Source organism: Coturnix japonica, chromosome 2 (genome assembly GCF_001577835.2).
Source record: "Coturnix japonica isolate 7356 chromosome 2, Coturnix japonica 2.1, whole genome shotgun sequence".
In the NCBI taxonomy this organism is placed as follows: domain Eukaryota; kingdom Metazoa; phylum Chordata; class Aves; order Galliformes; family Phasianidae; genus Coturnix; species Coturnix japonica.
Window position 1 is genome coordinate 116,209,564 of NC_029517.1, and position 17,695 is coordinate 116,227,258.

The following is a 17,695-nucleotide window of genomic DNA, read 5'->3' on the forward strand; positions in this document are numbered from 1 at the left end:
TCTGATGCTTTGTGTCATGCTATAGCAGGACAGAAGTCAAAGCAAAACATATCGAGGCCCTTAAGCGGGTAGTTGTAACTTACGCTGAGATCAGAAGTATTTCAGTCATCAGTTTCAAGGCTGCACCCTTTATGCTAAGCTGTGTCTGGCATGCAAAGACTGTAAAATATTTTAATAAACATGCCAGGTTTGATGAGAGAGAAGTGAAATACACAGTAAGAGCATCTCAGTGTAAATATTTATGAATCCAAACGATGGTTTAAAAAATGGCAAAATAGTTCCAATATGCTGCATTTCTTGGGAGTAAACAACAAAAGTCTGATTAGACTCTGTATGTTATTAGGCCCCGTATTTTGAAGTCCACTAAAGCATAAAACCAAAACCATCCAGAAAAAATTCTACATTTGCAGCTTTCTAAAAATATAGCTGTTTTTATTGCCTGTCCCACGCAGAACTATTCTCCTGCAGTGCTGTAGATTTCTAAAATTCCATAGTATGGATACTTAAACTAAATAAGGAATACGTTTTTATTTTCCTAAAGGGAGAGGTGCTAGATTTACTGAGGGAAGCTCTTCTAGATCTTTAAAACTGCCGAGCTCACATTGGTGGTGGATCAGCAGCCTGACAGGGAGTGTATCTCAAGAATAAGACCAAAAGGCAAGAGTTGTGTAAGCAAGCTTTCTGATGTGACATGAAATGATTCCATAGACCAAAGCCATCTAGTTTGTCCCTACACCTGATCTGTTCCCAGGCTCTGTGCTGCAAGTGGCAGCACTCCTTATTTGACTCCCAGAGAAGATCCTAAAAGCACCGTTCTGTTTCAGATGTATCACTAAATAACAGTAATGGGGTATCCGCCTTTGCATGAGATTAGATTCGGCAATGCAGATTATATTTTGAATTTTATAAGTATGATTCAAATAAAATCTACCAGCATTTTCTGCGTGTTATTTAACTGTCTCAAAATGCCGTGTTGGCAAGGTTACAACAAAACAGAAACTGACTGCCATGCTCCAGCATTTGGTTGCATGCACTCTACTGACCACAGAAGCAGAAGGTGGCTGTCCACATGTTTTTCAGACTGACATACATCACTGCATTTGTGGCATTTCATGATGATTCTTTGCCTTTCACATTAATGAGTGGTAGCCCACACAGCACCACATGTGCTCTGCTCACTGCAAGATGCTGCATTCCACTCTCCTCAGATGCACTGAGCGTTAAAGTTCAGTGCATCTGTGAAATTTGGGATAATTTGAAAAACAGGAGTAGGAATTCTGCATTTTACTCCCTTCTTGTAGCTCCCACCCAATGTGTCTTTCTCAGGTGAGAAAGGCACACTCACTCTCACTCTCACACGTGAGCAAACAACACAAACACACAAGGAACAGAGATAAGCATGAAGCAAATGGTTTCTGTTTCTGTGTGGAAGTAAGAGCTGAACTGATGATCTCCCCTATTCCTTCTTTGAGGCTGTGTGGGCAGGGGAGCTACAGCTGTAAAAGTGCACATGGTCCTTCCCTGACAGCCTCTGTAAAGAAACTTCTAATGGCAGTCCCATACAATACCAGATCATTGTGCTTGAAGAGTGAAAAAGGCCATCAGTGGACTTACGCCGTCACTCCACACTGAAGAGGAAAACACTCATAAGTTACCCTTAGCAGGATGATCTAAAAGATTCAATTGAAGGCCTTTGATTTCTGACAACTCACATTGGTTCCCTCTTCTTGTCCAAGAGACTGGAAGGGGAGCAGAAGACAATCCCATCCCTAACCAAGGGATAAGCTGTTGGCAACTCAGCAAGCTGGAGCTCAATGATCTAACGTTTTCTTACATGCATTAGAAACATGTAGAGAAGTCTAGAGCAAATGGCTTTGTGGCTGGTGAATGATATTTAAAAAGGTCTGAACAGTCCTGTCCCTGCCTAGCAGTGAATTCTGCCTCTGCCGTTCTCTAACTCCCCAACATCAACTCTTCCCCAGTATTTTTATAGCTCTTAAAGACTTAAAATAAGGGAGAGCTACCAAAGTTCTATGAATTCCTGAAATCTTCCAGTGTATCATACCATGGGAGGAATGACACTTTATAACAGTTACCAGTCAGATCAGCGTTCTGATGTGCTTCTTTCATGTGGATGAGGAGTCTGAAATGAGGCCGAAGTTTGCTTTGGACTGGGAATCAGACTGGACTGCGAGAAAACTACAATAGGGTTTGATTTTAGGATGGTTCAGATGCCTCATGGATTATTCTTGATGAACATAAGTTGTATGAATCACAGTACTGAGACAATAGCGTGCTGAGCCACACTGCTTCAGAGCTGTCAATTAATGCAGTGTTTTATTTTTTCATTAGATTAAGCACTGAAAAACTTGGCTTGATTTCAAGATCTTTAGTACCATGACTACATCATTGTTTTTACTCCGCATACTTCATGGAATCTTATTGATTTGAGCCTCAAGGTGTAGTACTAAGCAAATAAAAGACACACGAGTCAGTATCACAACCATGTTGATGAGGAATACAGTGGAAGATGTTTCTTTTCTACCCTTGACTACCCTCACAGTTCTTAATAATAATCCAAGTTGTTGGTTTTGCTCCAGAAGTACAAAACTTGCGCACACATTAGTTTTATATCTTGCCCACCTGCGGTGAATGTCTCTGCATTTCCTTCTTCAGGGGGATTTTAACCTGCCTGCAAAAGGTATCAGAGTGTGATTGCTGGGTAGCAGACAGCTGAAATAGTCAGAATAACTATTCAACAAATGCATCAAAAATTGGTAGAAAACATCTGACAAACAAGGTGTGGTGGGTTGGACCTGGGGAGCAGACAGTCTCCCACCCGGTGCCCACTTACTTTGAACAACAAGGGGAGAAAATAGAACAAGAGAGAGAAAAGTTGTGGGTCAAGATAAAGACAAGGAGACTACAAATCGTTTATCACTGCAGTCAGATTAACCTCGAAGTAGGAAAATTAATTAAATCACTAATTTATTAGTGATTTGGATAGTGGGAAAGAAAGAAAAGAAAAAGAAAAGAGAAAAGAAGAAAGGAAAGGAAAGGAAAGGAAAGGAAAGGAAGGAAAGGAAAAGAAAGGAAAGCAAAGGTAAGTATGAAAGGAAAGTATAAATGAAAGGAAAGGAAAGGAAAGGAAGGGAAAGAGGAAAGGGAAAGGAAAGGAAGGAAAGGAAAGGAAGAGAATGAAGAAGAAAAGAAAAGAAAAGAAAAGAAAAGAAAAGAAAAGAAAAGAAAAGAAAAGAAAAGAAAAGAAAAGAAAAGAAAAGAAGAAGAAAGAAACATTTCTGTATTTCAATATTTAGGGAAAGCATTTTTCCTCCTCTTTTCCCAAGCCCCTCTCTTTCCCTGCTTGTTACCATTACAGGTCACACACAGCCCCTTTGGTGAGGCAATGGGAAGTGCAAGAGGGAAGCTGTGGCTGTGGTATGGACATGGCAGTTTCTCTGCCTCTTCACCATTCTCACTCTTCTCCTCTGCTCCATTGTGTGTTCTCATCAGGCTGCACCTCCATGAATTATAGAATCACAGAATCACCAAGGTTGGAAAAGACCTCTGAGATCATCCAGTCCAACCATCCACCTATCACCAATATTACCCACTAAACCATATTCTTCTGTACCACAATGCTGGATTCCAATTGGCTTAAAAATGAAGTGCATAAATAGATAAAGAGGAACAGAGAGGGAACAGGAGCAACAGAATCAAGTTCTATTATTTTTCTAAAGTCTATCTGATTTCAGCAAAGGCTTAAAAAACTCTCCAGGGGAAACTTTGATCTTTTTCTAACAGATCTCTTTGCTATCGTACTTCTTTCTCTCATTCTGATGTTTAATATGCTTCAGCAGAGATGATCTATTGCTAGTTCTATGTCAAGTCTTTGCCAGCCTGCATCACCTTTTGCTCCTATTTAAAATATTTTAACTGAGAAGCCAAGAAAACAACACTTCAGAGACTGCCATTTCGAAGGGAAAAAAAAATCTATCTGGCCAACATTAGGATCACTTGCCATGGTTGGAGTAAAAATAATATTGCCTTCATGTTGAGACTGTGCAGCTTCAGCTTTCAGCTGAACAAGATTTGGAGTGGAATAGCTTATGACTAATGAATGTTAGCACAGCGCAGGACAGCTAGCTTTTAAGAATCCAAATTTCAAAGCACACTTGTTAAATGTCTGGTACTTACTTTCTATTTTTTGGGAAGATCTTAGTGTTTCTTCAAAGCCATACTATTCTTACGAGAAATTGCAGGCTTTACAGAGTTTCTAGGTTTTGAAAAGGACATAGAAGAGGTACCTGTACAGAAAAGAAAAAAAAGACAAGTTAAATATCTATTGTATATAGGGTACCAAAGTACAAGAAACCAGGAGTGTGAAAATTATATGTGACTTAAACAGAACTGCTGTGTCACAGTGGAGAATGAAGCAATGGCCAATATTCCTCTCTGCAGAATATTGGCAATGGCCAGTATTCCTCTTTGCAGTAAAGGCAATGTGGGTACCACACAACTTTCCCTTTCCCTTTTGTAGAAAACTTATCACCTACTGTGGTGCAGAAAGCAAATGTATGAGAGGCAGATACACCAAAGAAAAAGCAAGCAAAGCCCATATACTGATAGAATTTCAGCTAAGCATGTCCTCAAATTACAGAATCACTCAACTGTAGGGGTTGGAAGGGACCAGGGTTGGAATCGAGTCCAGCCTCCCTGCAAGCAGGCTCCCTACAGCAGGCTGCACAGGTTGGCATCCAGGCACATCTTGAATATCTCCAGAGAAGGAGACTCCACAACCTCCCTGGGCAGCCTGTTCCAGTGCTCCATCACCCTCACCCTCACCAAGAAATTCTTTTGCATATTGGAGCAGAAGTTCCTATGCTCCACTTTATGGTTATTTCCCCTTGCATTATAACCTGTAAATAATGATGATGAGCTTTTCTCCAGATCTTCTTGCATTTTAAGGAGTACTCTCTCCTGCTCCAAGGCTTCTATGTACTTGGAATAGGACCAGGAAGCCTGCAAGAATCATCAGAAAAATCAGCATCCTGACCACATCACTGGTAGTTCATGGTCCATTTCAACAGTGAGATAAAGAACTTGTTTACGCTATGTCCCATTTGTTGAATAATCTCAGTTATTGAAAAGAGAACTTTTATCATTACAGTACTGGAATCATGTGAAAAATAATCTCTCTACAAATGAGCAAATTTCAAAACAGCAATTTAACCAACTCTGACTTTCTTCTTCAGAAACTAAATACAGCAGACTTTTCTCCTTTCAAAGCTGCAGCTTTCAGTACTTTTGAGGACTTCATTTTATCTCCTTGACACACCCTTCCAGTGTGCCATTTTTTAAATCACATTTCAAAACCCATCAGCCTGACCATTCGTTCTGCCTGCCCCCTCCAGCAAAATGATGTTACCCCTAGAAAAGAACTGTCCAGACGTCTCTTTCTTGAAGAAATGTTGCTTTTAACATTGAAACAAGCGCAGTTCAGGTTCCATGCAAACTTCAGGTCACTCTTCCAAATCAGAATGGGAACTGTACTGTGATTTCCTTACAACATGAGAAGTTTGGGGTCCATCTGTTATTTTGTGTCTTAGCAGGAACTTGTAGCACATATGCCCCCATTATATTACATCAGTGTCAGTGCAGCTATGAACAATTACTTCGTATGTCCAAGTTGGAGTGCATATTCTTCACGTTTCTGCAATAAAACAACTTCTACCTTTTCACTACAGATTTGATGCATCATTAAATACATTCTGCAACAAGTACTACGTGGCTATTTTCTGTCTCATTTTCTGTATAAATACCTGTATTTCATAAATGAGTTCATCTTCATATTTTGATGCATGAGTAGAAAAGGACTCAAACCTAAACCAATTTTTTTCAAGCTATGGATTTGTCAAGTAATGAAAAATTTCTTGTTCCAGACTCAAACTTCCATTCCTTCAACTTTTTCAATTCTTTTTAAATCCCCTTACCTAAAGATCTTAATAAGTTTTATGTAATATTACTACTCAGAAACTAAGTCAGCAAGCCAGAAATTTAGGAAGGAGGAGAGGGAAAGGAGAAAAAGAAAGAAAGAAAGAAAAAAAAGGAAGAAAATAAAAGAAAGAGGGTAAGAAAGAGGGAAAGGGAAGGGAGGAAGGGAGGAAGAAAGGAGGAGAGAGGAGGGATGGGAGGAGTGATGGAGTATTTGGAGAGGAGGGCAGGAGGAGGAGGAGCGGGAGAGAGTGAAAGAAGGGGAGCGGTAGATAATACTCTTCCCTCTGCTCTCTGTTGGTTCAAAGCCTTACATCAACAATGTTTAATTACAAGGCTTGAAAAGTTTCAGGAATAGTCTTAAGTTAGCCAGGAAGGAGGAGTGAGGGAGGAAGGGAGGAAGGGGGGAAGGGAGGGAGGGAGGGAGGGAGGGATAATAGCAAACTTAATAGTTGAAGAACTATGTGATAATATTCTAAACCAAGTCCACCTTCTCATTCTCCCAAGATCATTTAATCTGTCTTATATGATGATATCTATAGCAACTTGCTTGCTATTCACCTGCCGCCCATATCCATATCCTCCATATCCTCCATATCCTCCATATTCATTTCCATATCCATCTGAAATTGATGTCGGCCTTCTCTCCTGATCAGTCTGATGTCCCAAAACACTGCTTGCTACTTCTTTACCCTGACAATAATAAGAACTCCCAATTAGACCTAAAGCTACTGGGTTAAAGTAAGAAGCAAACCTGAGGAAGCAAAATTTGTCATTCAAAATATGACAGTACTATAAGCAGTATAATTTTTTACTATGAATATGTTGTGGACAGTTTTGTAATGCTCAGTTTTATAATTCATCACCTTGTGCATACTGAAAAACATCAGGAGGTACTATTTTGTTAATAGTTTTCTTTGCCTTCAAAGATTCCTGACCAGTATCTTCCTGCAGACTGCCTTTGGTTCAGATTTAATACTCAGCCTCAAGATTGAGCTGTTACTCAGTGAGAGGGAGCACCTGCAACAGAACTTACTTTAAGGACAGCGAGAGCATAGCGATACCCTAATTTAGCCCCTTAGGTATAAATCCAGAACATTGGACTTCCCATGATTAATTCCACCTTGGTCGAGAATTTGTGAATGAACTACAGTAATCATGTTAGGAAAGTGCTATCTTGTTTGAAACACAGTGAAGGACAAGGCATTCCAACCCTTAGTAATCTGTTCTAGTGAATAAGGATTTGTCACCTTAGTGTTGTTTCATTTTTTATTAAGGCTGCACTTTTGCATATTCTCTCTGATGATCCCAAAACTCTTTATGAATGTTACTCAGTGTTCATATTTAACATCACATAATTAACTCCACAATGTCTCCAAGAGGCAAATCACTCAGGAAGTCCCCAAAAGATCTGCAGAAGGACCAGAATCCTACTTCCTTGCACCTATTGTCATTGGAACAGGGAGGCCAAAGCCAGTACTGAATACTGTGTATACTAATATACCACCACTTATATTTGCTGTGTTTCTAAGTGTAAGTGGTGAATTAAACCAATTCTTTAGTAATGACTTCCATAATAAATCAGCGTTATGGCAATGTTGTCCATGATGTTACACCACTTACTAACAAATAAATTTATTACTAAAATGCTTTAAAAGAGATAGGAGTAAATATGGTGAAGTGAGATAAATGTAGATGTCTTTAACCTTTTCTGTTAAAAGCAGAGAAGTTACAGTGTAAGTTCACACTATTTGTATGCTTGACATCTAAAATCTAAAAAATCTGTTTTGAAGGTAAAGGGCAATTGTGCATGCAATGAATTACAAATACTGGCAAAGGCAGTCTGCAAAAAGGGACTAATTGCATTTTTTTTTTAAGTATGTGGCATGTGAAGTTACCAGAGGAACAAATCCACATAAGGGCCAAAGATGAGCCTATATAGCTGTGGCACATTAAGTACAAACATGAAAAGGGAGAAGTAAACCATTCTCTCCCAAAGCAGTATATTTTAAAGCAACTATTTTAGCTCTATACTGAAGCAAAGACACTGTGCCAAGTATTGCAGCTTACCTTGCACCATACCTACTCGTTCCTGCCTTCCAGACACAAACTGCAAGTTGTCTCTGCTGTACAGAGAATGATTTTCCTAAGTGTCAGCCATGGCCCTGCACTGAAACCACAGCCAGGAGGCCTTAAGATGCAAACTCGCAATAAGTAAGCCACCTCAGGGACACGTTTTTGAGAAAGGAGAAAGTACAGTTCCACCCCCAGGATGACACTTGTTCAGTTTGGCAGGACACCAAAATGACAAATTATATCTGGGGGGGGGGAAATGCTATAAGAAAATATATAATTTCTAATGCTTGCCAGAGGTGCCCACTCCTTCAACATGAGCTTGGTGGGGAGGAGCAGGAACTGGACTGGTGGAAAAGGTGTCTGTTCTGAACCTAAGTGGCTTTAGGAGCTTCCTGTTGTGCTCTGCCAGAGATGTGGGATCAGCCATCTGAATAGTTATGTTGTCACCAAGGGGACAGAAATCTCACATAAGAGAACTTAGAATAGCAAAGTTTTTAAAGACAAAGGGGGAAAGGGTTTCAAAGGCTTATCTGTTCCACCTATTCTTTCAAGAGAAAGTAACTAGTGATCTTTTTTTTCTTTCTTTTTTTATTTGTTGTGTTTTGGTGAATAGTCTGTAACTGTTTGCTGAGCTGCATTCCCTGCCTGTCAGTTTCTAAAGTTTCTTACCCTTTTTACCAGCTTACAAGAGTAATTCACCTTTCCCATTTGTTCCCCATAAAAGCTAGGTTTTTATCCTCTTGGCCAAGATTTGCTCTTTACTTCCTTGATCTTAATCAGAAATCTTATAGACAGGCAACAAACAGATGGAAAAAATAAGTCTGGGAAAACACAAACGTGTATTACATTGAAATATTGCATTCTTGCACTATAAGCGTTGCCAGTGGCCTTGCCAGACATATCTGAATGAAGGCAGAGGGCTTTGGAGAAAGCAACATGAATTCTTGAATTTTAGACTTTCCTTGACATTGCTGTGCCGCTCTGCATAACACTTCCCTGGCTCTCAGTCTTCATATGTCTAAAAAGAAGATAACAATGTGTACCTGTTCCTACAGGCATACGTGTCAGCCTGTCCAAGTACGTGGATATCACCATGAGTAATGTTTCAACACACATATACAAGGCATTTAAAATATGTAAATGTCTTTTAATGCTATTTATGACATTTGCATTTAATTAATTGCATTTAATCATTTCTCTGCGTTTGAAATGATGTTCTCCCCTCCACGCTGGCCAAGCAATTAAATTTTCTAAAAAATAAGCTGTTGCAAAGCCTACAATCAATAGCAAAATATATAGACAACAATAATAATGTTCAAAGAAAAACAAATTTACAAGTGATATTTCTGGAGGGATCACAGTTCTATTAATGCTTTAAACACTTTGTGCAAACTCACTGTGAACAGTCTTGTAATTTCACTGTCAAAGCTGAGAAATAAGAAAAGCCAAAGAGTGCACAAAGCAACTAGCACATATTTTAAATAATAACAGGCAGACTTTTCAAATGCACTTTCTCAACAGTAAATATGAAATCGTTTTGCTTAATTGCTTGTTTTTTTCAGTAGTGACTCAGCAGGATTGTAAGCTCTAGAAAAGGACAGTACAGATGGAAGTGTAAGCAGGTTTGCAGTCACCCATCGTATACATGCATGTATTTTAAAGTCAGCCCTCTTTTCTGCTCTTCTCTTGGCACAAAAGATCACTAAAATACATTTTCTCCCCTACTTAATGGAAGTAGGATTCCAATGACTCATATGCTTCAAGTTAAACATATGTATATACATGCACTGGCAGGACTGGAAACTAACCATCCTGAGACTATATCGCATGTAAAGCTTGAATTCTAACAAAAAGATTTCAGTAGCTTTGGTTCGGGGTAAGAAACAGATATTTGTATTTCTATCCGTTTGCCCTTGAAACAGATTTGATTCAATCTATCGGCTCTCACCTGAAACTTGGCGAGCTTTTCCTCTGATGTTTTCACTTCCTTTGTCTGCATCTGTTTTCTTTTTTTTCTCTCCAAGGCAGATAAAATTTTGTCACTGGACAATCGGCTTCGAAACTCACAAAATTTTGGCCAAAATTTGAACAGCAGGGCAAAAATAGTCATCTGTGCAGGGCAAAACAAAAAAGAAAGTCAACCTCGACTGTGTTGGGAAGTCAGGGTTTCCTGTAAAATAAAATGCAGTTTACCATGAGAATGAAATAACTACTTCTTTTTGAATACATAGCCTTGTTCCTCCTACGTACTATGTCCTGACATTGCAACCCAGCTTTGCTCGGCACATGCTTTTCATCAGCGTGTTTATTACTGGTGAGAAATCTTCCTAAAACACAGTTAAAAGGCACTTTCTTTTTTTATATTTCCCTAAACAATTGTTTGCATTAATGAAAACATCCATCATTTTTTTTAACAAGTATTCTTGATAAAATATACACCAGTAGAATTTCTTTTGCACCGCTGAACTGCTCAAGTATTTCAAATATTCAGTTCATTAGGGAGAGAGGTTTTTTCCTCCTTAAGAGAAAGGAAATACTTTTTTTGCCTCTGGAAAGACTCTTAAACCACATTACAGATCTATGAGCAAATCTTGGATAATTTTTAAATGATATAATCTCTCACAGGGTCTTTTTTGAACTAGAATAAGAAAAACAATTTTTACAGAGCAAGCAGAGGGGCTCAGTGAATTCTGTTGCTGCACATACTAAGACTCACAGTTTTCATTTTATTTAGATCTTTATTTCTCATTCAGAAAGTTGGCTTCTATGGAGCTGAGCACGCTCAGCACCTCACCCCATTCTCTGACAAACTGTACTTCAGTCAAAACATTTGATGGACTTACACTTGAGCTTTCAATGTTTTTAGAAGATACATCATCAAAGTTAGAAGCAAGAAATAGGAAAATAATAAGTCTGCACTAGGGGTTCGTAGCTTGCTGCTCAGTCTGGTTAGTACACAGATCAGAAAATTGTCTGCAGACTTTTGGTAATAAAGGGGAAGATTCGGTACGTTAAGCTTTGTGCTCTACTCACATCTGCATTTTTTTCATATTTCTGTGAACAAATAGCTCTAACTATAAATTGCTTCTCTGGCATTAACTAAACGATAAAGAACACATGGCACAAAAAATGAACAGAGTTCATTCATACTGACAGAGCGACTACGCATACCTGGATACCACTTTTCTAGGATCTTGTGTCTAGCTGACACAAATTGTCTGCTTACATAGCAGAAAATAACTGAATCCCGTCTGTCGTATTCACCAGACTTTCTTCACTGAAAATGGTGACTCTAGTGTGCTACCTCATGTCCAGGCTTAAATACAGAGTCAAAACCATCACAGAAGCAATGAAGACTGTCCTTAAAATCAGCCACACAAACTCTAGCCATATCTGCTACAAGGTTCTCCCAGCTTCTTACCTGTGCCTCTCTAAAAATGTAAGGTCCTAGTTCTTTCCTGTGCTCCAAAATCTTCTGTGCTTGTTCAATCGGGATGTCAATCTGCAAAGCTGGGGGTACGGCGGAATTGATAAAGCAATCGATAATAGTCGTGATCTTATTCTGGACTGTGGCATCATCACAGTGAGAATGGCACAAGTCCTGACAGACAAAAACCAGCACTTTCAGTCAATGCAGAGAGAGATGCAAGACCCTTTGCAGGGGCCCACTGATCAAAGAGTAGCAGTCATACAAAAATAATTATACAGACAGATTCCTTCAGTGTGTAGGATGAAATTCTTATAGCAAATGTGCATGGTCACAGTCATAGTTAAAACACGAGTGAGACTTCTGGTTTGCAAATGCAGATATACAGCAGTCATTGATTTTAGGTGATAGTCTCTGATTGCATGTTCTGATGGCCACTGTATTTTTTATCCTGCTCTCAGTCTGAATATATTACAGTCAAAGAGGAGGCATTGCTGAAAAGAAAAACACACTTCTGAGTATGAAATGCACTGATTTTCACAATGAGCTTGCTATGAGTAGCATTGCAACAATATCTGGGGGGAGAAAAAAAAAGACATACCAACATTATACAAACTCCAAGAATACGGAGGAATTATTTAGAGGGGTACAAGATGTTACAACCAGGAATGCTGGTGCAAGGAATGATAATTTCAGCTACAAGTACAGTCTGCCATTCACTGAAATCTTCTCATTTCCCCATTCCCAAAACATCAGGGTCTGAAATAATTCCTGGCAGGATAAACAGAATACAAAACAAACCTGAACCTACAAAGGTGAGATCTCAAAGGGGCAATGGGATTTTCTACCATTTTAATATGGTCCTATAATTCTGGTAAAGGCAGATTTAACTGTGTTTTCACACTCGGGTGATGCTACCGTTGTTCTTTGACAGGAGAGAAAAATAATTCAGCTTCCTAGAAACCCTTTGAAACTCATGCTTTCCATCTATCAAGACATTTCTATAACAATTTCATGTATCTACTAGAGGCAAAATGAACACTCTGGAGAATGTTCAGGAAGAGAGATCTCTAAATGAAGAATATGCATTTAGTTTTGGTAGAGAAGGCTGGCTATTTACTTTGTGCAGAAATTAAAACCATAGCTTTTAACCAGAAATGTGGTGTGTGGAAGAGCTGGTTTGTTTTATTATGGATACTTCTTAGTTTTGTAAAGGAAAAAAGAATGATAACAGCTACAACAAAGAAAATACAGCAATACAAAAACATATTCAATATATCCTAAGAATATATTATGGCTTTCTTTGCTCATCTAGCATAGAAGAAAAAGCAGAGCGCAGTAGTAAGTGGGAACTAAAACAAGCCGTAAGATATAAAGAGGAATGAGACATGAACATACAGGAACAGATGGAAATGATCCACAGAGTTATATAAAAAAAATTATTTTTTGTTTGTCCCAAGATTTGCCGCCAGCCCGAATGGGTTACAAGGAGCAATGCAGACAGCGGCTCCCCAAGGGAGTTCTATCTAAACTGATGGCATGATAGGGCTCAGACAACACAAGCATGCACTATGCAGAGCACTGCCCACATCTTTGGCAATATTCCTCCAGTTCAGCCTGACCCACAACACTCCTACTACTCCAGCCCTTTGTTTCTATAAAGAGCATCAACTGCCAACCGTGACAAATCGCATGCGTGTAGAAATATGGTCAGATTGTACTTTTTTGTTGATAAGAAGACAAATAAAATTAACAAAAAAGAAGGAGAGGGGAGGGGGAATAAAACAATGAAGGCTTTCTTCAGGAAGTAGATCCACCACCACCACCACCAAAAAAAAAAAAACAAAAAAAAAAACACCACAATAAAATCCCACTAGTTTAAACTACATTCCACATTTGCTGCAAGTTTGTTTTCTCCACAGTATAGTAATGAAGGGGAACAAATCTGAAAAAACACTGGATATTCTGAGAAGAATTCATGTCATCTACCTTCAGGTGCCTTAATGCCAAGCTCCTAGTCTAAGCTAATCTCCTGGTAACCAAGAGTGAGGTAGCAGCACCTCCAGAGAGCATTTCAGCCTACCGAGGTCAGAGCCTTTGTGAGTACAGGACAATTGCCCTCTGGAAGCGGAGGAGCTTTGGCTTCTAAAATAGACCCCAAATTCAAATGCCAGAACTAACCAGTGAAAATGCAGCATGTGCCTGCAGCAAGATTCTCAAGTGCTAATGCAGCATCACCAGTGTTTACCTCCTAATTTCTGAGCATGTTAGCTAACCTCATGCTCTCAGACCACCCTGTTTATGAACCTAGGAGAGTCTCTGCACTGTCCCAAAGGTAAAAGAAAAGAGGAAAGAGGGAAAGATCCACGGTGTACTTGAATTCAGTCCAGGGTGCTACTGAGGAGGCTGCTGTGTAATTTAAAGTTTCACTCCAGAAAATTCTGATGGTGTGTTGCCTCACACTACCAAAATTGCACAAGGAGGCGTGTATATATATGGGAGAGAGGAAATCACTGCTGACCTCAGCCACCTCCTCAGCTGCAGTCAGTTGCAACTGCGCTGCGTGGAGTGCAAGGCAGCTGGTGGCTGCATTTTACATGCAAGTTTTTAGGGTTTATACTATCTTTACAGTTGTACACTTGCTTGCATTTGAAATTTCTCTCAGGTTGTTAAAGAACTACCAAACTCAGCAACAATCTCTCTGTTTAACGATATTCATCTCTAAAGACAGAGTGAATATTTTAATGCTTTCATATTTTCTGGTTCTCAGAATCAGGGCATTAGCTGGTTAATAGTATCCCTTAGGGATCCAAGAGAACGTTAGAGTTTAAACAAGTAAAAGAAATACAGGCAAAATATATTCAAGTCATTAAAAAACAATTACTCTGAGGGAAGAAAAACAGCTAAACAGTGAATGAGGATTTCCTATGAACAAGAAAATACTTAGAGATATTCTCGTTACAGTTTTCCTAATTTGCAGTAACAGATGACATTTGCTTACAAAGTGAATGGTAGTCCCCTTGTGCCGCTTTACTACCGTACCTTGTACTTCTGTACCTCCTGCCAAAAGAGCACTCCATTCCCCAGTAGGTCTCCTTTCAGTGACACAAAGCGTTGAAACTGATTTGCTGTCACAGGATCCAACAGCGCTTTGCGGAAAGCAATTATTTCACTGGATGAAGAAACCCTCTTGTTGTCCACATGCTGTCAAGAGAAGAAATAAATGCACCAAATAAACTTTGTTTCAAAAAGCAATAACAAAGGCATTAGTTAGCTTAAACTGTCTGATTCTTATCTTTGCACTGACCCTAACTTTCAGTAGTTTATGAGCTTATGACATGGATACAATAGAATTTGGCAAGGTTTCATTTCTTTCTTTTTGTTTCTTTTCTTTTTTTTCCAGTTTGGTTTGGGCAACATTTTTTGGAAAACGTGATGGGAGAGGAAATGACTGACAATGATTTAGACCATATGACTACATACTATAAAGTATGGAAACAGCTATTGTTATTGATTATGGCAACAGGCTACTTTTCTAGAGAACAGTTTGAGTTTTGTGCAAACAAACAACAAAGAAAAGGGAACAGACAAACCACATAGCTAGAAGTTGTTAAATGCTTCTGACAGGGATCTCACTAACAAAATGAGTTTTGAAAAGTGTTGCCATGATCACCAACAGAAGCTGGAGAGTTTGCTCTCTGTGGAATAAAGCTACCAATGGTAAAATAGAATTTAAAGTCATCGAGACATTTTGGAAATCCTCTTGCTGCAAAACAGAGAGCAAGTAGGCAGCCAGGAAGGGGTGGAGAAAGAAAGATGGCCTATGCAGGGACATTTTGTTTGAAATGAAGTTCAGGCTGGCCTGCCTTCCTGAACAAACAGTTCTTGTGCTGTCACTGAGGAGCAAGCCAAGCAGTCACCCTCTGTTATCAGATGGATGAATGAAAACTATCTATGTTCTAGCAGTGGGACAAAACTCTCAAAGTCCTGGAGGGATGGAGTGTTGTTCAATGGTCTGGATGGGAAAGAAACATTTTTAGTTGTAAACAGTCCCGGAAACCTAACCTTACTCTAAGCTGAAAGTCATTCTACATTTATACTTAAAATCAACGGTTATGCTCCACATTCTGCTGCAGAGGCACCAGGGATGGGCACCTACCGCTGCAGGAGGATGTGTGGTGATTGCCCAGAGGGTTCCTTGATTAAAATAAGGTCAGCTCAGTGTGTCAGATGGCATCTTCTCAGATGTCCTCCACATCTCCACACATGTGCCATCCACTGTGACCAGGATTGGACAGCTTTTGGGAAAAATCATTCTTGGGGCATGTTCATAAAAAGAAGAACATAACACTGCTCCCAATTCTACACTTACATTAGTACTGCTTAGCTTTTGGGTCAGCAACCTTAAAGCAGAATACAGAAAATAACTATCTTCCTGACAAACAGACAAAAAGAAAACTTAGTTAACAGAACCCACATGCACTTTGGATCTCTTCCGAGCTAATGGTTTGCATGGATAATTGGTGACCGGGTCTCCAGTTTGATTTCAACACACAATAAAAGTTCAACTGAATAAATGTACGCAACTTGTATGTTGGCAATCACCAAGAGTTCACTGCTCTTCAAGAGAAAACACTGGCAAACAACTGATGAAATGTATTATTACAAAGGTTTAAGATGTTTAAGATTGATATTATCTCAGTGCTTTAAGATTAAAATACAATTCTAAATGAAACAGATACTGTGAGATATGATTAAACCTGCCCACTCCACTGCATACTTCACATTCCCTTTTGTGTCTGCACGTAATCCACTCGCAATAATAAATAAACTACCAGATGCTGGAATGAACAGCTTGTCCCAATAAGTCCACTGCATGCAAAATACAGATAAATGTGAATTAAAGTTACAATACCAGTTTAAGGGCGGTTAAGAGTGATCTACAGTGCAGAACAAGGGACTTTTTTTTTCCAAGTATGACCTCTCCAGACAGGAAGGGAGCGAAATTTACCATGAGTGTCCAGCAAGGAGCTAAATTCATCACTAATGTGTGTAATTACCCTCCTGTAGCCAATACAATCATGTGCAAGGTCCAAACAGAAAAGACAATGAAACTGCAGACACAAGAGACATAATAAACTTAACTTGCCTTCCACGTCCTTGTTGTCTTCTGTTTTTGTCTTAGGAGATCTTCGGTTTTGTCCCTTACCTATGGTTGAACAAAAGATTGTCATTGCATTTTTTAAATCGTCTTGTTTGATGATCAGCCATCTGATGATTGAAACTGCAGTGGAAGAATAGTTGAAATATCTTCATTTGGCTCTTAATGCTTGAAACTTATTGCAGACCCACAACAAGAGCACCATCCTCTGTTAAACTATAAAAAAGCATACGGTCGTTAAGACTGACGCATTAAGAAGTCAAGAGGCAACAGCAGATAAACTGTGCTCTTCCACTGGTTTGTCTTAGCCATAATGTACTGGGGAGCCACTCATGTTGTATTTCAGGTTCTGATATTAGGGTGTTTTGTAAATGAAATGTTTTTGCTCTTTTGGACAGACGATATATCAGAAATAGAGAATTGATCCCGCAGCTTCTTTGCAGCAAAACATACACCTCAAATCAAGGGCAGATTTCCTGAATAAGGACTACATAGCATGCCCACAGCGTTTGGTCACTGTGAAATATGAAGCCAAGTGGAGAATGTCATCTGGTTTCATTTCTTCTAAAATACATTCTTCAAAGGACCTTTTCATCCTCTGAATTTGCAGTAAGAAAGAGAAAGGAGCAGTGAGACTTAAATGGAGTTAGGGACAGACTAAAAGCAGATTAAAACTATGTATTTCCTGTAAACTGTTTATTAGAGTTTAATTCAGCATTTTCCAAACTACAAGGGCTACTCTCCCTGCCAGTACAGTGCAGCAGGTGCAAGAAGAGGCATGAACAAGCTTCCAGAATGGCAAGCAGCTTAGCCTTATCCCATGGTCTTGTGCTCATCAGAAAAGCAGAATTCAGATTAAAAGGGCAGAAGATTAGGAAATTTTGCTTTAATAGAATCATTATTAAAAGTACTATTTGTCTTATGACAGCCTCTACTTTCTGATTGCTTAGTGCTCTGGATCAATTAAAAAGGATCCAGTATAATTCTGACAACACTTCTAATAAACCTCTTGATATGAAGATGATCGAGGATTTTAT

The 17,695-nt window shown here is 39.2% G+C and overlaps 1 protein-coding gene across 6 annotated transcripts in view; it reads right to left on the bottom strand.

The window, feature by feature from the left end:
• RGS22 (regulator of G protein signaling 22) overlaps positions 1-17,695 on the bottom strand; it is a 61,021-nt gene that overhangs the window by 2,330 nt on the left and 40,996 nt on the right. For 3 of the 6 annotated variants that reach the window (XM_015856129.2, XM_032442816.1, XM_032442813.1), the window contains 8 exons: positions 16,647-16,706; positions 14,540-14,701; positions 11,492-11,671; positions 10,019-10,180; positions 6,556-6,687; positions 4,920-5,022; positions 4,198-4,307; positions 2,319-2,692 (listed from right to left, as the gene is read on the bottom strand). In XM_015856129.2, the coding sequence (XP_015711615.1) occupies positions 4,219-4,307; positions 4,920-5,022; positions 6,556-6,687; positions 10,019-10,180; positions 11,492-11,671; positions 14,540-14,701; positions 16,647-16,706 (888 nt within the window). In that variant the 3' untranslated portion in view covers positions 2,319-2,692; positions 4,198-4,218. Of the gene's footprint in view, positions 1-2,318; positions 2,693-4,197; positions 4,308-4,919; positions 5,023-6,555; positions 6,688-10,018; positions 10,181-11,491; positions 11,672-11,705; positions 11,992-14,539; positions 14,702-16,646; positions 16,707-17,695 lie in introns of those variants that run through there. The other 3 variants (XM_032442814.1, XM_032442815.1, XM_032442817.1) reach the window with 3 other exon arrangements.